This window comes from Siphateles boraxobius, unplaced genomic scaffold (genome assembly GCF_051911475.1).
Source record: "Siphateles boraxobius isolate OS27281-9 unplaced genomic scaffold, OSU_SipBor_1 13, whole genome shotgun sequence".
In the NCBI taxonomy this organism is placed as follows: Eukaryota; Metazoa; Chordata; class Actinopteri; order Cypriniformes; family Leuciscidae; genus Siphateles; species Siphateles boraxobius.
Window position 1 is genome coordinate 8775001 of NW_027508733.1, and position 16336 is coordinate 8791336.

The window sequence follows — 16336 nt, forward strand, 5'->3', positions numbered from 1 at the left end:
ACACATAAACCTTTACTCTATATAATTATATGTAAAGGTGAACTCGTTAAATTGGTATGTAAAAGGTGAAATTGTTACTGGTATTGGTGCCGAGTGCTGAAATCTTGAAATCGTGACACAATTACTCTGTGAGCGATGAGTGTTTCAGCTGATCCTGTTCTTTCCATCATTTCATAATTCTCTTCAGTGTCCATTGTTTTATTGGGAGCCTCGGCCTGAGTCTGATTTAATGATGTTCCATGTCCTCCAAAGGAATGTCATTGGGATTAGGTGATGGGTTATTGTCCTGTAAGAAAATACAGAATCACAGAAGGTTACTGTTACGTTTGGTTGAAGCAGAGGAAGCAGGATCCAAGTACAGCAGTCTTTTATTAAATAAACTCAAAACTTCACAAATACAAACTCAGACTAAGACTCAGAAACAGAAACAAAACTCGGGAACGGAACAACCACCATAGTGCAACGGTTAGAGCTGACCAAGACACACGGCAGGATCACATGACAAACCGGGAATCACATTAACTAGACAAACATGACAATGACAAGAACAAGAAACAAAACCCAAAACTTGACAGTTACAGTGATGAGAAGGACTGATGTTTCAGTTACACAAACACAAACTGTACAAAATGTTAATTTGGGAGTTATTGGTGTTTTTGATTGTTTTGACTGTTTCCCCGGTGAATATCTGCTTCTGTACTGTTAAAAATAAAAAAATAAATGTAAAGAGCAAAAAAGATAACATCCAGAAAAAAAAACTTTGTTTTTGCACATTAAATCTCATATATCTTGATAAATCAGCCGATATACTTACACTCTGTGGTACTGGTGCATGGCTCTGTCTGCGACGATAGTAAATCACAGCAGCAGCAACTGCAGAAACCAGCAGAACAACAACTATTCCTGCTACAGCTCCTGAAGACAGACCTGAATCTGGAACATCTACAGAGAAACAGACATTATTGTGAATGATAATCCATCCAGAACTTAATATTTTTACTTTAGACCCTTCTATATTGATCATCAGCTGTACCAACAGGAAACAGCAGTGTTCACTGGAAAACTAATATTATGCATTTTTCAAGTTCTCAAGTTAATAACATTAGTCAAAGTGTTATTTGGCAAAGCTCAAAAAAGTCAACAACTCAACATTGAGTTTATTTAAAAAATATTGAACTGTTTTTTGTTTTATTCCTCAAAGGAAAATGCATTGAATGATTAAGTGATATACTCACCAATGACAGTAAGATTGAATCTCTTCACTCTAGTGATGCTGAAGCTGCTGTTGTTGATGATGATCTGTAGTTTATATTCTCCAGAGTCTGTGTTTCTGGTGTTTGTGATGATCAGAGATCCAGTCTGATGATCCAGCTTCAGTCTGTCTCTGAATCTCTCAGTATCTTCATTACACTGAACATCTGTACAGATATCACTGAGATTTCCAGTGATTTGAGAGATGTGAATGTCATTAAAATACCACGTCATCACATCATTTGGTTTTCTTGCTACAGGAGGATCAAAAGTAACAGATTGTCCCTTGTTTCTCTTCACTTCATCTATTTCAGCAGCAGAAACACCTGAAACACAAACCAAACAGATGCTGGAGGATCTTTTGCTGAAAACAAACAAAAACTACACAACATGAGAGAACTGTGAACAAGACTTTGCATAAGCCCTTTCTTGACTCTCGATCTGAAAAGAAACATTTTGGTCTGTGCTATAAACACAAATTAACAATGTGCTTTAAAAATATATAATCTGCATTTAAACATTATTAAATGACTTACCTTGGACATTAACACTGAAGATCTTTTCACTGTTCCTGCTGCTGCTGAAGATCCTCAGTTTATATTCTCCAGCATCTGTGTCTGTGATGTTTGTGATGGTCAGAGATCCAGTCTGATGATCCAGCTTCAGTCTGTCTCTGAATCTCTCAGTGCCTTCATTACACTGAACATCTGTACAGAGCTTATTAAGATCTCCATTGATTTGAGCGATGCGAATGCCATTATAATACCATCTAATATCTACTTGTCGGTTTACTTGAACACCAGTGTTTAGAGTGACTGAATCTCCCTCCATTACAAACACTTCATCTGATCCAACTCCAGACACACCTGGAGAAGAAACAGTTAACATAAGAAAAACAAAACTATGCAACTATTATTTTCTAATGGATCATACAGATTCTGAGCAGAGAAATATGTCTGAATTCGTAATGGAAACAAACAGCAGAAAAAACATCGATTCACACTTTCACTCATCAGACAAACATACATGAGTATCACGGACGATCTTATACACACACCCAATACACATTTTCATAGACTCATACTGTATATTAGATAAATAGTACCCATACAAATATTTCAGAAAACTACGCTATTTTAATTATGCTACAATTAATACTCACGAGTCACAATACAGACCCTTTCTTCAAAATATTTTTAGTTCTCCCCGTAAATAACATGTTTAGGGTACATTTTATTAATTTGGCAGAAGCTCACTCACATTACATTCAAGCTTTGATCAGTTAATGCACTGATGTAAAATAATATTTACTAACAGTATCATACCATGTTTGTCAGGGTTGTTTCACTTCGGTGTAGTTTGTTCTTGGTTTTGTGACAGAGCCCTGACACTCCTGTATTTTATTTTCTTATATCTGTGTGCTGGTTTTAATACGAAGTCGTTTACAAAGTTCCCATTTTAACGCCACTGAAACTGATTTTTAATTTCGCGAGAAGCACAGACCACGCCCACATTATTTTGTTACATTCGTTTCAATGAAATTTGTATGATGACAAGTAGATTAAATAAATTATGCTATTTACAGTCTTTGCAGTGCGTGTATATTCACAGATTATTGTTATGATGCCAATTTGTGGCTTAATTTAAATTGAGCAGCAATACTGGGGTTAAAGGGACATGTCAAACATTTATTTATTTATTATTTATTTATTTTAATGTTGCTGAGTAATGAGTTAAAGCATCAAGCATACAGTACACTCCATAAATGTTCCTAAATAGAGGTGAAAATTGATAAGCCGTAGTTTATGGATCCAGTGAATTACCCACAGCATTTATTTAGGGGAATGTTCAAAAAACATATTGATTAGCTAACAGGTATGAAAGCAAGAACAACAGAAGAAAAAAAATAGGCAAATGTACATGCATGCAGGACAGCTGTATTTGCCAACTGTGAAGGTCTGACCACACAGTACAACCTTCCACATTCTGAACATTCAATCACAGGAAGGAAGAACAAACTATAGAATAAGTTACATGTTAATGAAGAACAGTTACTTGTTTTGCAATGTATAAATGTTTCTTTCCCATTGGCCAGTTTGGCATTCATACCTATGCTGCTCTCCATCTAATGTAATTATGTTATATTAGTAAATAAATGTCACAGTTGTAATACCTTTTTATAGTAAGACCAATTTAACACATACCCTTCATTGTGAAAATTTCACATCTTCTCTTTATATAGTGTTCCTTTCTTGAGCAGCTATCAGGATATTGGTTATCCTGCAAAGTTTTTGATTTGTATCAATTTGCTGTAGTAATATGTCCTAACAACAATGACACCAGTTACAATAATGACAGTAATTTATAGACCTTTTCATCTGTTCCTAACGGTTAGCAGACGACAACAATGAAACCACATGATGTGATGAATAACAAGTTAAGAGAATATATGAGAATCATGGTACCAGTCAAATGAAAAGAAATGGCATAATTAAAATTTATATTACATAAAAAGAGGCCCACACTCATTACATTTTATTTATAAAACTAATAGATCATTGTGTCATATTTATTTTGTTAAAGAGGTCAACAAAAAAGTAAACAATAAAGCATTTCCTATTGTTTTAGAGAGGGTCGTGGTATTCATGTGAGGTGACAAATGATTAAGAAAGAGGTTAATGATGTAGGCCTATGTGAATATTAGCCATAGAGAATATCAGTATATGTTTGTAATAATTCATCATCATCACTATATCATATATTCTGCTTATTTCAGTAATAAAATCTGTTTTTCACAGGACTTTAATCACTGAAGGCAAAGTGTTCTCTACATGTCCAAAAAAGACATTAGATACACAACATTCAATATTTTTTTATTTACAAATATCAAAATTGTTGTTATCAACATGATTAATACATATGAATACAGATTATTTATAATTATCTAAGATAATTTTCCAAAAACTCAATTTGATCGTCTCAGCAGAGACACATAGTAAGGTGTAATGCTGTAGCTCAAACAGTAGAGAGTTGGTGCTTACAATGCCAAGATCATGGGTTCAATTCCCAGGGAAAGCAAGAACTGATAGGAATGTAAATGTGTAATGCAGTTTAAGTCACTGTGGATAAAAGCATCTGCCAAATGCGTAAATGTAAATACATGGTACAGAAAACATGTCCTCCACCCTTTTGAAACATGGGACTACAGTTATAGAAGTTGTATAGAAACGACGTCTAAAATTAGTCTAATTTTATGTTGTAAAGACGTCCACAAACGACCACATTTGGTCCCACGGACGTCAACATTAGACGTGCAATAGACGTTGAATAAAGACGTTGCCTGGCGTTACAAAACAACCCCTTCAGTGGACCCAAATCGGACGTCCAAAAATGACATAGAAAAGACGTCACCTGGCCCGGACTGGCCAACGGGAGCACCGGGAGAATTCCCGGTGGCCTGGCGACTAATTTGGCCTGCTTTTTATTATTATTATTTTATATTACTAGCTTTACCAGTGATCATTTTCAAATTCGTCATTTAATAAAAATATTATTCATATTAATAATAAATAATAAAAAATAAAATCATGAATCTGTTAGTCTTGACTGGCAAGGCTACGATTCGACTTTACGACAAAAAATACGAGTAGCACCTGAGGATGGGAGTAAGGGGAGGCTGCAGACCTGGAGCCGGCAGATATACGCCCCTGGCAGTTTTACGCCCCTGTTGTTCCTGATGCGCTTATTAGGGGGAGGCTGTACAGCGACACGAATTGAGTTATGTTAGTAAATAATCTTCTTTTGTTTTTTAATTAATACATTTATTTATTTTGTATTGCAAATGAAAGGATACAAGACATTAACAGTGAGAAAGAGAAAAAAAAATAACAAGGGTGACATCAAAAGAGATTGAGGCTACACAAATCAATACAACTTTACATTTGTCAATATAAAAAATTAAAGGTGCTTTACATCAGACTCAATGATATTATTTATTTTAGAAACCTTTGAGTTTAAAGGTTTTGACATTTTCTTAAAAGAAGAAAAAAGGGACTTTATATCAGAGGAGAATATTCTTAAATCAGGATCATTGAATGGTTCTGTCTTTATAAGGATGAATCTTGCCCAGAAGACAAAGTAATAATACCGTATAATCAAGATTTTTATCGTTAGAATGAAAATCTGACATAAAATTATAGATTCTGTCATTTGTGTGTTAAATAATCTGCTAAAGTTATTGTTGTTTAGCAATGATGCAACATTTATTATTTATAAACAATTATAGGTAGCCTATCAATTCATTTCTATATCAATGGATGGGTCTATAATTTATTTCGAGAGATAAAAAGTTCTTGACGGTCAGGTTTATGTTCTATCTGGCTTAAACTTAGCTAACCACGTGTAGGTTTAGCTGCCCCTAGTCTTCTCTCACTTTAAAATGCATTTTCTTTTTAATTTTCTTTTGTTGCCTGTCTTTAGCTTGTGTGAGATGGCCTCTTCTGGTAAGACCCTGTTTACTCCTTACATTAAAACATACTCCACATGGTTTCAGGGGCAACATTACAGTAGATATTGGAAATATCTGAACTTGTTTTTTTACAGTCTATGATGTGAACACACAAAAGACACATTTATAATTGGCATGTATACATGTATGTAAATCTCTCTCTAATTAAAGAGTTGAACTGCACACTCACTCAAATATTTTGATTATTTCCAACATCATTTTTTAAAATAGCTTACTGGTCGGGACTAAAATATAGGGTATGTGCACTTAATGTGGGTTTTATCATACTCTGTCTTTACCAAATTCTTTTTAACTTGCATCTCATAAAGGTGTGTTTGCTTTAGCTATAAGAAAATGAAAATCTATCTCTAAACTTATAAACACTCATTATTTTTTTATGACTTACAAAATAAACAACTTACAGAGACATACATGGACATGGTTTTAATGTCGTTTTCAATTTTCTCTGCACAGTCCATCATTGGTGGCCAAAAGAAATCAAAGTAGCTTGACACTTTTTTCCACTATTGTTCCATCAATAAGTGCTTGTGCCGCTGTACTTTGAAGATCAGGAGCAAATTGATGCAATCCACACACACACACACACACACACACACACACACACACACACACACACACACACACACACACACACACACACACACACACACACACACACACACACAAACGATAAAATCACCATGGATGTCCTTTTAAAAAATAGTTAAAGAAGAGGGGTAAACCATAGGGGAGTCCTCATAATTCATAAATGGTGTCAATAAAAAAAATTGTGAACAACAGTATTGTGTCTTTCTTTTAAATGGCCCTTGGAATTTTAGAAAAGGGATAAATTGTGTTTGTCTTCATAAAATGCCGTGTAGGATACTGTTTTGTAGCTGTACAAAACATAACGAACAATAGAGAATGGTACTACAGCTAATCAAGGATCCATATGATTACACGGTACTGTATGTCTAATGGGCTAAATTTGGTTAATATCTGAATGTAACTATAAATTCACAACAACATATTTCACTCAGTCTTCCATATAAAAACCTATGGGGAATAGGCCTATAACTGCAGTAGGTCATATACTTTTCATAACATAGTTGATCCAACTGTGTATTTTTAAAATTTCAATTCACAAAAACACATAGTCTTCTGTAGGCTGAGTGAAGAAAGTGAAGCCCAACTGAATAGCTAAAGACATTTTAATCCGTGCAGATCTAAACTGTAACGTTTATATTTAAATGAACAAAAAACAAACAAAAAAATGTCTATGGACGGGTTATTCATGTGTAAGAGTCGATTTAATTATGTTATTTTCAAGTATATTCCCCTACTGGACGCATCAGGAACAACAGGGGCGTAAAACTGTCAGTGGCGTAAAACTGTCAGGGGCGTATATCTGCCGGCTCCAGGTCTGCAGCCTCCCCATATAGGAGGATGGAGAGAAAACGGCCAGGTGGAGCAGAGAGGTAAAGGACAAAGAAAAAGAAAGCACTCCAAGAAGAAGCAGCAAAATTACTGACCTGCTCAGGGCTTCAAGTGCAGGTCAGTTTCATCTGTAAATACTGTACTTTTTTTCTTCGTTAACTTAGTATTGAACTGCTAGCAAATGTAAACGGTAGCGCCCCTATTACTATCGTCTACATTCGTGGAGAAATCAAAACAAATGAGTGAAACAGCACACAGAACACTCACAGAAGAAATGTACTGAGGTAAAAATTCTAATTGTTGTTGTTTTTTTATTTATAACATATGATTTAGTTTAACATAACACAGCTTTTGTTATTTATATTTATTATAAATATTTATTATTAAGTTACTTACATTTTAGACACAAACAATATTAACTGTTTTTGTTCTATTTCACCAACGAAAATAGTTCCAAAAGAAAGCAACAGCAGCGCGTGTTTTGTTACTGAATGATTCAGCGTTTTGAACGAATCTTTTGTATGAATGACTCACTAATTAAGACTGTCACTTGCCGCCACCTATTGGCGGTTTAGTTTAATGTTTAAGTATTGCATTTTTTTATTTGTATATTCAAACATTGATTTAAAACATCAATCTCATAAGATTATTTATTGCAGTTGTAATTTTGCAGTGCAAATTATTTAATTTGATGGGTAACAGCCCTATAGTGTCTTATTATTATAACTGAATTTATTGATCAAATGTAAGAATTTGACATGAAAGATGATGCATACATTTAATAAGGTAATACAAATTATTTTTATTAATAATTTTATGAAATGTATTTACATTTACATACATTTATTTTTATTAAAAAGTCTTACAATCAATAATTTCAGCTAACATTTTTTTTAACCTCTCTTCTGCAGTTTATATACATTTATGAGTGTGAAGTAGAGAGGTAGAAACAGCTTTGGACTTCTAGAGTAAATGCTTGTAACTTTATGTGCAGACCATTTTGATATTAGGACTGCTTTACTTCTAGGTTGGTTGTTTATGTTTTTATGTTATGGTCATACTGTGAAATAAATGTAATTTAGGGGGGTAAATCAGGGCTGTCCATGTTTCTAAATTTTATTTGGATGCATAGGATGGCCTGGATGGTTATAGGATTTCCCGGCCTGAAATTGTGTCCCAGTCCGGCCCTGGACGTCACATTGCTCAGTGGGTTCATGCTCCTACTGAGCATAATGTAGCCTACAATACAATATTACCATACAAGCATTTATAAAATTCACTTAATTTAAGTGATTAGGCTATATGATTCTAATAAGATGCAGTATTACATACAGAATTGTTCTTAAAGAAGAAGAGTCAAAATGATTTTTCTTATTTTTATTATCTGTTGGAAATGTTACAAGTTTATGAGCTAATTAACTTCATGACCCTATAAGCATAGCTGCTTTATATTATGTCCAGGGAAAATTATACGGAGGCGTCAGAGCTGGTTGTATAGAGATCTTAATATAATCAGCAGAGTCAAATAAGCCGTTAAGTGTTTTTATATAAAAAATAATAGATCCATTATAAAATTAGGCTATAGCCTATATGCAGATCAATAAATGCAACATGTTGAACAAATGGAAATGACTTTGCAATTTATGTTTATTTTAGGTAGCCTAGATCTGCATCTGTTGTTATTTGTGATTAGAACTCATGACAACACACTCAAGAAAATATGATGTTGAGAAGAAAATTCTTACACGTGCGCTGGCAAGTCTGTTCATCCAATGAAACCGATTGTCCCATGTTAACATAGGCGTGGTTTCTGAGCTTGACACTGAAGTATGTTAAACTTCTTTGAAATCGCGTCAAATACGCAGGAATATAGCATCCACTGCAAAAACAGCGCGCTTTATTCGCATACCAGTGTATATAACTGGTGAAATAATCGTTTTTAATAGGTGATCCGTGAAATAGGCCATGAATCTGTCGAAGTTTTACATGATCTGCTGGTAAAACTATCTGCGTGCACGCGCGTTCCCATGATCCCCAGTTGATCCCTAACACCGGAAAAGAGATTGTAACAAATCTTGTCTTACCGTGGTTGGCTGAAATCAAGATCACCGAGAGCAAATTAACTAGAAGCAACATTTTCTCCACATAAATTGAATGACTATTCTGATTCATAAAAGTGGGCTGCTTTAAGGGCGTAATTGTAAAAGTAACAACACGCTTCGCTTTCTTTCTGCCATAGTGCCGGTCTATGCGGAAGTGTGCAACTGTCTGATGCGTGTCGTGTTCATGCCATGTCGTGTAGGTGTGGGCAGGGCACGTCGCTCGCTTCTCTCACGGGCCAGCTAAATATGTCAGGGAGGGGTGTTTTCTATTTAGCACAAACATTAAACGAAGTACCAAAAACACTTTACGATGTAGAAATTATGAATATAATTTTAATATCGATATTTTTGTAGAGGTATATCGATACCAAGTAAGTAGCTTGTGAGTATCGATATATCGATACTGCAGCATCGATGTTCACATGCCTACTCCCCATTCAGCTGTCAGGATAGTTTCACTTACAAGTAGTTTTCCTTAACACCAATCTGAAGCTTAAAGATTAGAAAATCTTTATCAGCAATTACAAATAAAAAGACGTTGAAATTGAAATGTCTATCTGAACATTGCTAAATAGGAAAATATGTAGAAGTTGAAAATTAAGAAAAACTGGCGGGTTTAAAAGCAAGAAATGTTTAATAAAGTGCAAATATGCACAATTTATGTTGTTGGTATTTTATTAATATTTGTTATAATGTATTTTATTTCATATTTTTTTGTAAAATACTGTAATATTTTAAACGTTTATTTATTTGTTGTCAAATCTGATTTTTTAATAAATGTATTAATGGCCAGTGTGTCATGTGAATGTAATTTTCATGTAAGTGTAATGATCAAATTACACAATAAGCATTATAACTGACTGCAATATGATTCTGTATGAATGTCATGGCTATAGAAATGTTTTTTTTTTACTCTTTATCTCCCAATTTGTTTTTGTTTTTCCCTTGCAATTACTAGCTTAAACATATCAGTTGTGACTTATAAAGTCAGAATTGTGTGAAATAAAATGCAAGAAAATATCAGACTTGTGAGGTGACTTACCTTTATTATTTTTTTTTATTCCATGATGGAAACACACTAACTAAATAAAATTAAAAATTAATAAAAATGTAAATGAGAGAGAGGTTGTTTATGGTCAGATGGTCCTGTTAACCAAAGAAAAAAGCATGTATCCCATGATAGTACTCCAATGAGAAGCATTAAAACTACTTTTCTATCTATATAATTCTATTCTAACTCGTTTCTATCTTCACTTGGAGAGGAATAAAGATAACTGAGTATTGATTACCTTTATAAAACCACCTGACTCAGGGAATGTAACAAACGGGGAGGCCACACGCAAATTAAATTAATCAAAAAGTAAATTTTATTAAGGTAATGCAGAAATTAATCGAGCAAACAACATCAAAACAGAAAAAAATGACGATATAACAAATTAATACTCAAAAACTCCTGCTGTTGGAAATGCCTCATTCGACAACCACACTGGGGAAGAAGGAACTTTTTATCAGTCGGTTCATCGTCCACATCAACCACAAACAAGACAAATGCCCCTGGGCAACAGGAAAACACAAACGAGGAAACAGAAGCTAGTCAGGACTGTAACAATACATTCAGGGTTGTCACTGACCACTTTATCAGATGTGCTCAAGCATATGCAAACAAGAACAATAACAATACTCAATGATTTCATTCCATGCTTTGGATACTTTTGCACTGAACTCAGAAGAAACAGATCTGATGAGATATGCTGATAAATGTGCTTTAAGAAAGAAGCATAAGGAATTGCAAGTGAAGACAACAATAGTCTAGCAATAAGGGAACACATATAATCATCAGTGAATAGAAATCTTTTTAAGGTTTTACTTTTCAATAAGCAACTTAAGCAAAAAACTAACAATTTTTTTCAAGTATCTAATTTAGTGGAAAAAAGTAAAGAAAATACAATAAAACTCAACTTTATTTCATTGGCTCCTATATCCCTTGTTCCAAACCTTTTTTTTTTATGCTGGACGAAACTCTCTTCACATCCTGATAGCAATCAATAAGTTAAGTGGTCTAAATGTTTTTACAGTTTCACAGTCACGCAGAGCACAAGCACAAACAAAACAATGTTATTCTGCAAAATGCATGGAGTTTTGTTTTTTAACAAAGGGCCAAAGCAGCCATATCACCCTGTTGCCCACTGTAGCTAAGCAGGGTTGAGCCTGGTCAGTAACAGGATGGGAAACCTCCTGGGAAAACCAGGTTGCTGCTGGAAGAGGTGTTAGTGAGAACAGCAGTGGGTACGGCTCACCCAGTGGTCTGTGTGGGTCCTAACACCCCAGTAGTTATGGGGACAATATACCGTAACAAGCACCGTCCTTCGGATGAGACGTTAAACCGAGGTCCTGACTCTCTGTGTTCATTAAAAAACCACAGGATGTACTTCGAAAAAAGAGTTATAGGGGTGTAACCCCGGCATCCTTGCCAAATTTGCCCATTGGCCTCCTTCATCCTCCTCCTAATCATCCCCATATAGTCAAGTCACCTTCATTTATATAGCGCTTTTAACAGTATGGATTGTTTCAAAGCAGCTTTACAGTGATTATTGGAAATTAAAGTAACAGAGATTGTTTTGGCTTTACAGCAGCTCTAGAATAAATTCATTGTCCAGCTAAAGTAAGTTTTGATTGATTGATTGATTCACTTCCGTTGTGAAGATCATTAGGCAGGAGGGTTTGAGGTTGGAGCTAAATCTACAGGACAGTGGACGCTGAGGGCCAGAGTAGCCCATCACTGCTTTAAATAACAAACAACAGAAGCTGACCTGACTGTCCATTAAACTACTTAATTTGAATAGTTTGTTTTACTTTCAGACCAGGACTGGAGAACACCTGACGATGAGATGTTGAGACTTCTTCCTCTGAGAAAAAGCTACACCACATCAGTGATCACATCTTCTGTTCATCATTTGTACTGTAGGGCACAACTGAACAAACTGTTTAGATGAGGAAGAAGAACACGAACACGATAGAGACGTACAGGGAAGAGCAAGAAACCAGTTTAGCTGTGATAATGAATCATTATTTTCCAACACAATATCAAAACTGTTTTCTGTATCATAGGTGACTATGTGGCTTCAGCAGCTGTGAATGGATTAATGTGATGTTAATGTATTTTCGAAGACCCATTTTTATTTATCTTGAATCTCATTTGTCTTTATGCTACTTTATCAACTTTATGCTGTGTCCTCCAATAAAGTATTGTGTAATAAAATGTGGTGAATATTGTGTATTAAAAGTGGTGTTTGGTACAGTAAATGTAATATTTTATTTGAGAAATTTTAATTTCTTATGAGTTTAGTTCATAATTTAAAAATAGGACATAAACATTTTTGATCTAGTTAATGATATGTGGGACAACAATGCACTAAAAGTTGCACATACTTGCATGTGAGAAGTATGCCAGTTTTCAGTGAAATAAAGGGAAGGTGTGTGAATAGCAAGAGGCTGCAGTGGGTTATATTACTACAAACACTTCAATCATAATTGAAGATGATCCATGTTGATCATTCTAGTACATCTACTGCATTTAGTATGAAATCATAGATATTACTGATGTCAGGCATATAAGAAGCAATCAGAGGGGGTGAAATAGAAATGTTGGCACTGTTTCTTTGTTGTTTTACTAAATAGTGCATTATCCTTGTGTAATAGTAAAGTGTAAATATATAAATTGATTTTTGTTTACTGCCAACACTGGAAATTGGATAATGACAAGTTGTTGCAGGTTCATCCATTATATTTGTTGGTGTTCATGCAAAAAAGTAAATACATATTAATTATTATTATTGTTATATATTACAGCATTTCTTTAAAATATTTCCATATCAGATGGTCTCACAATACCCATCAAAACCTAATACAAACATGATGTTAGAAAAGAAAAGGGGGGAAAAGATAAAATAGTCTGGTATTTAAATGTGACTAAACAAAGTTTGTTGTCCATGATGAGGAGAATAGATGTGTGTAGATTGGAATGCCCTTCCACCCCAAAAGGCAATCGTCTCCATCAAACAGTGATAATGTTCTTACAAACATATCAGCAACATATAATAACTCCATGAGTAAAAAAAAAAAAAATTTGAAAATTGAAAATCACAGCTCAATAGAACTGAAAAAGACACGAGATGAAGAAAAAGTTAAATAACACGACAGGTCTTCATCGCCTCACATGCCAACAGATAAAATTAAAGAATGAATCAGCACCTCATAAAATGTCACAGATGTTTGTTCACAACTTCAGGTTTTGCACATTTCAACCATGAACATAAAGATCTAAAAATCTAATGAATGAAGATTTACAAGTGTAATTGCATTGTTTTATCAAGTATACACACATTAGTGTGTTATTATGGCTGTAACACTCCTCCACAAGTATTGCTCAGGTTTAACGCAGCAACATTTAACACAGACTGTATCATATATGAGTCCAGTTACAGGCATTGAACAATAAACACCTGAATGTTTCACCAACTTTAAAATACATAAATGATATTTCAAGATTATTAAAGCTGGTTTTGGTTTCAGTCTAGCTGCTGGAAAGTGTTTTCTGATGAAGGTAGATAAGTAAAGGTTAATGTAACTGTTTAAACCATAAATATTAGCAACATAAGAATACCAGACATTTCCGTAACAGCAACAATACCAGTAAAAACACCTACAGTATCAGTAGTGCAGACTGTCTTTGTGCTGAGGAGGAAAATCTTAGTCATAATGTCCGTCTTGTTGAGGTAATTGTAAAAATCAGTTCTATCAGTTATAAGAGGATGTAAACAGACAGGACAAAATAACTGAGATGTGAAACCAGATCAGCATTATAGTGCAAATGTTAAGAAACAGAGATAATCACTCACTGCTTGTGTCTGGATCATTATAACAGCTTTAATAAACCTCTATATACTGATAAACATCAAGCTCTCATGATCTACTGCTGGAAACTGTTGCTTTGTTTCTTACTTTATTGCTCATCTACTGTTTAAGGCTAAATGTGTTCATTTATCATTGAAATCATTTAATATATTCTAACAGTTTTGGATGCCATATTTAAATAACATAACATAAAGTTCAGGAGGAGCATGTTCAGATAATTAACATAATTAACACGACAGGATATCATTCAGTTAATCAACAATAAGAGGTGTATTTACTGTATACATACATGTTCATTGACAGTTTATCAGCATCCCTCCACCACCCCTTCTCCACACTTCCAGTTCTAACTATTTGTGGAGTACTCTTGGTACGGGCCAAATCCCGAGCTCGGAGCACCCCCGGTGGTACTAGGGTCATGGCATATCTAATTGGGGCTCATCTACTTAAGAGAGACCAAAAGACCAACTAGTTTTTGACCGCTACCGATGCTGTGGCTGTATGTTTGATATTGTGACAGTGTCGATGAAGATGCAATATCGTTCCGTTATGGATAATGAAGACCTTGTGTAACAACAAATCATATTTCTCACGACAGAGAAGAAATCAGAACTTAAACTCCTGTTACATTATTTCTGACCCGAACAAAAGGGGCCACGTTAAACGTGTCAACTAGCCTACTTCAACCCTCTGCGTAGCCCTCAGCTGCTTTAAGCTTAGCGCTTACAACAGGAACAAGACTCGGGAACGGAAGAACCACAATAGTGCAACGATAAGAGCTGACCAAGACACATGTCAGGATCACATGACAAACAGGGAATCAAATTAACAAGACACAGAAACATGACAACAATGACAAGAACAAGAAACAAAACCCAAAATGTGACAGTTACAGTGATGAGAAGGACTAACGTTTCAGTTACACAAACACAAACTACAAAATGTTTATTTGGGAGTTATTGTTGTTTTGGATTTTAGACTGTTTCACCGGTGAATATCTGCTTCTGTACTGTTCAAAATAAGAAATAAAAGTAAAGAGCAAAAAATGTAACATCAAGAAAAAAAAGCATTGTTTTTGTACATTAAATCTCTTATATCTTGTTAAATCAACAGTATGTAATACTTACAGTACACTCACTGTGGTTCTGGTGCATTCTGTAGTACTGGTGCATGGGTCCTGGGGTGACGACAGTAAATCACACCAGCAGCAGCAACAAACACCAGCAGAACAACAGCAATAACTATTCCTGCTACAGCTCCTGAAGACAGACCTGAATCTGGAACATCTACAGAGAAACAGACATTATTGTGAATGATAATTCATCCAGTACTTTTTTTTCTTTCTTTTTTTTAACTTTAGACCCTTCTATATTGATCATCAGCTGTATCAACAGGAAACAGCAGCGTTCACTGGAAAACTAATATTATGCATTTTTCAAGTTATCAAGTTAATAATATTAGTCAAAGTGTTATTTGGCAAAGCTCAAAAAAGTCAACAACTCAACATTGAGTTGATTTAAAAAATATTGAACTGTTTTTTTATTCCTCAAAAGAAAATGCATTGAATGATTAAGTGATCTACTCACCAATGACAGTAAGATTGAATCTCTTCACTCTGCGGATGCTGAAGCTGCTGTTGTTGATGATGATCTGTAGTTTATAAACTCCAGAGTCTGTCTTTCTGGAGTTTGTGATGATCAGAGATCCAGTCTGATGATCCAGCTTCAGTCTGTCTCTGAATCTCTCAGTATGTTCATTACATTGAAGATCTGTACAGATATCAGTGAGATCTCCAGTGATTTCAGGGATGAGAGTGTCATTAAAATACCACGTCATCACATCATTTGGTTTTCTTGCTACAGGAGGATCAAAAGTGACGGATTCTCCCTTGTTTTTCTTCACTCCATCTATTTCAGCAGTAGAAACACCTGAAACACAAACCAACAGATGCTGGAGGATCTTTTGCTGAAAACATACAAAAACTGCACAACAAGAAAGAACTGTAAACATGACTTTGCATAATCCCTTACTTGACTCTCGATTTGAAAAGAAACATTTTGGTCTGTGCCTATAAACACACATTAAAAATATGTAAACTGCATTTAAACATTATTAAATGACTTAC

The 16336-nt window shown here is 34.7% G+C and overlaps 2 protein-coding genes across 2 annotated transcripts in view; both read right to left on the reverse strand.

The window, feature by feature from the left end:
• The window catches only part of LOC143736319 (uncharacterized), a 9995-nt gene extending 6533 nt beyond the window's left edge, over positions 1–3462 (reverse strand). Inside the window, exons 1-4 of the mRNA XM_077227060.1 lie at positions 3456–3462; positions 1788–2117; positions 1236–1577; positions 815–942 (exon numbers count right to left, since the gene is read on the reverse strand). Of these exons, the coding sequence (XP_077083175.1) occupies positions 815–942; positions 1236–1577; positions 1788–2117; positions 3456–3462 (807 nt within the window). The remainder of the gene's footprint in view (positions 1–814; positions 943–1235; positions 1578–1787; positions 2118–3455) is intronic.
• Positions 1–9436, reverse strand: part of LOC143735264 (uncharacterized) — a 71773-nt gene extending 62337 nt beyond the window's left edge. Inside the window, exon 1 of the mRNA XM_077225382.1 lies at positions 9280–9436. Coding sequence (XP_077081497.1) covers positions 9280–9367 — 88 coding nt within the window. The 5' untranslated portion in view covers positions 9368–9436. The remainder of the gene's footprint in view (positions 1–9279) is intronic.
• Between the last annotated feature and the right edge of the window lie 6900 nt (positions 9437–16336).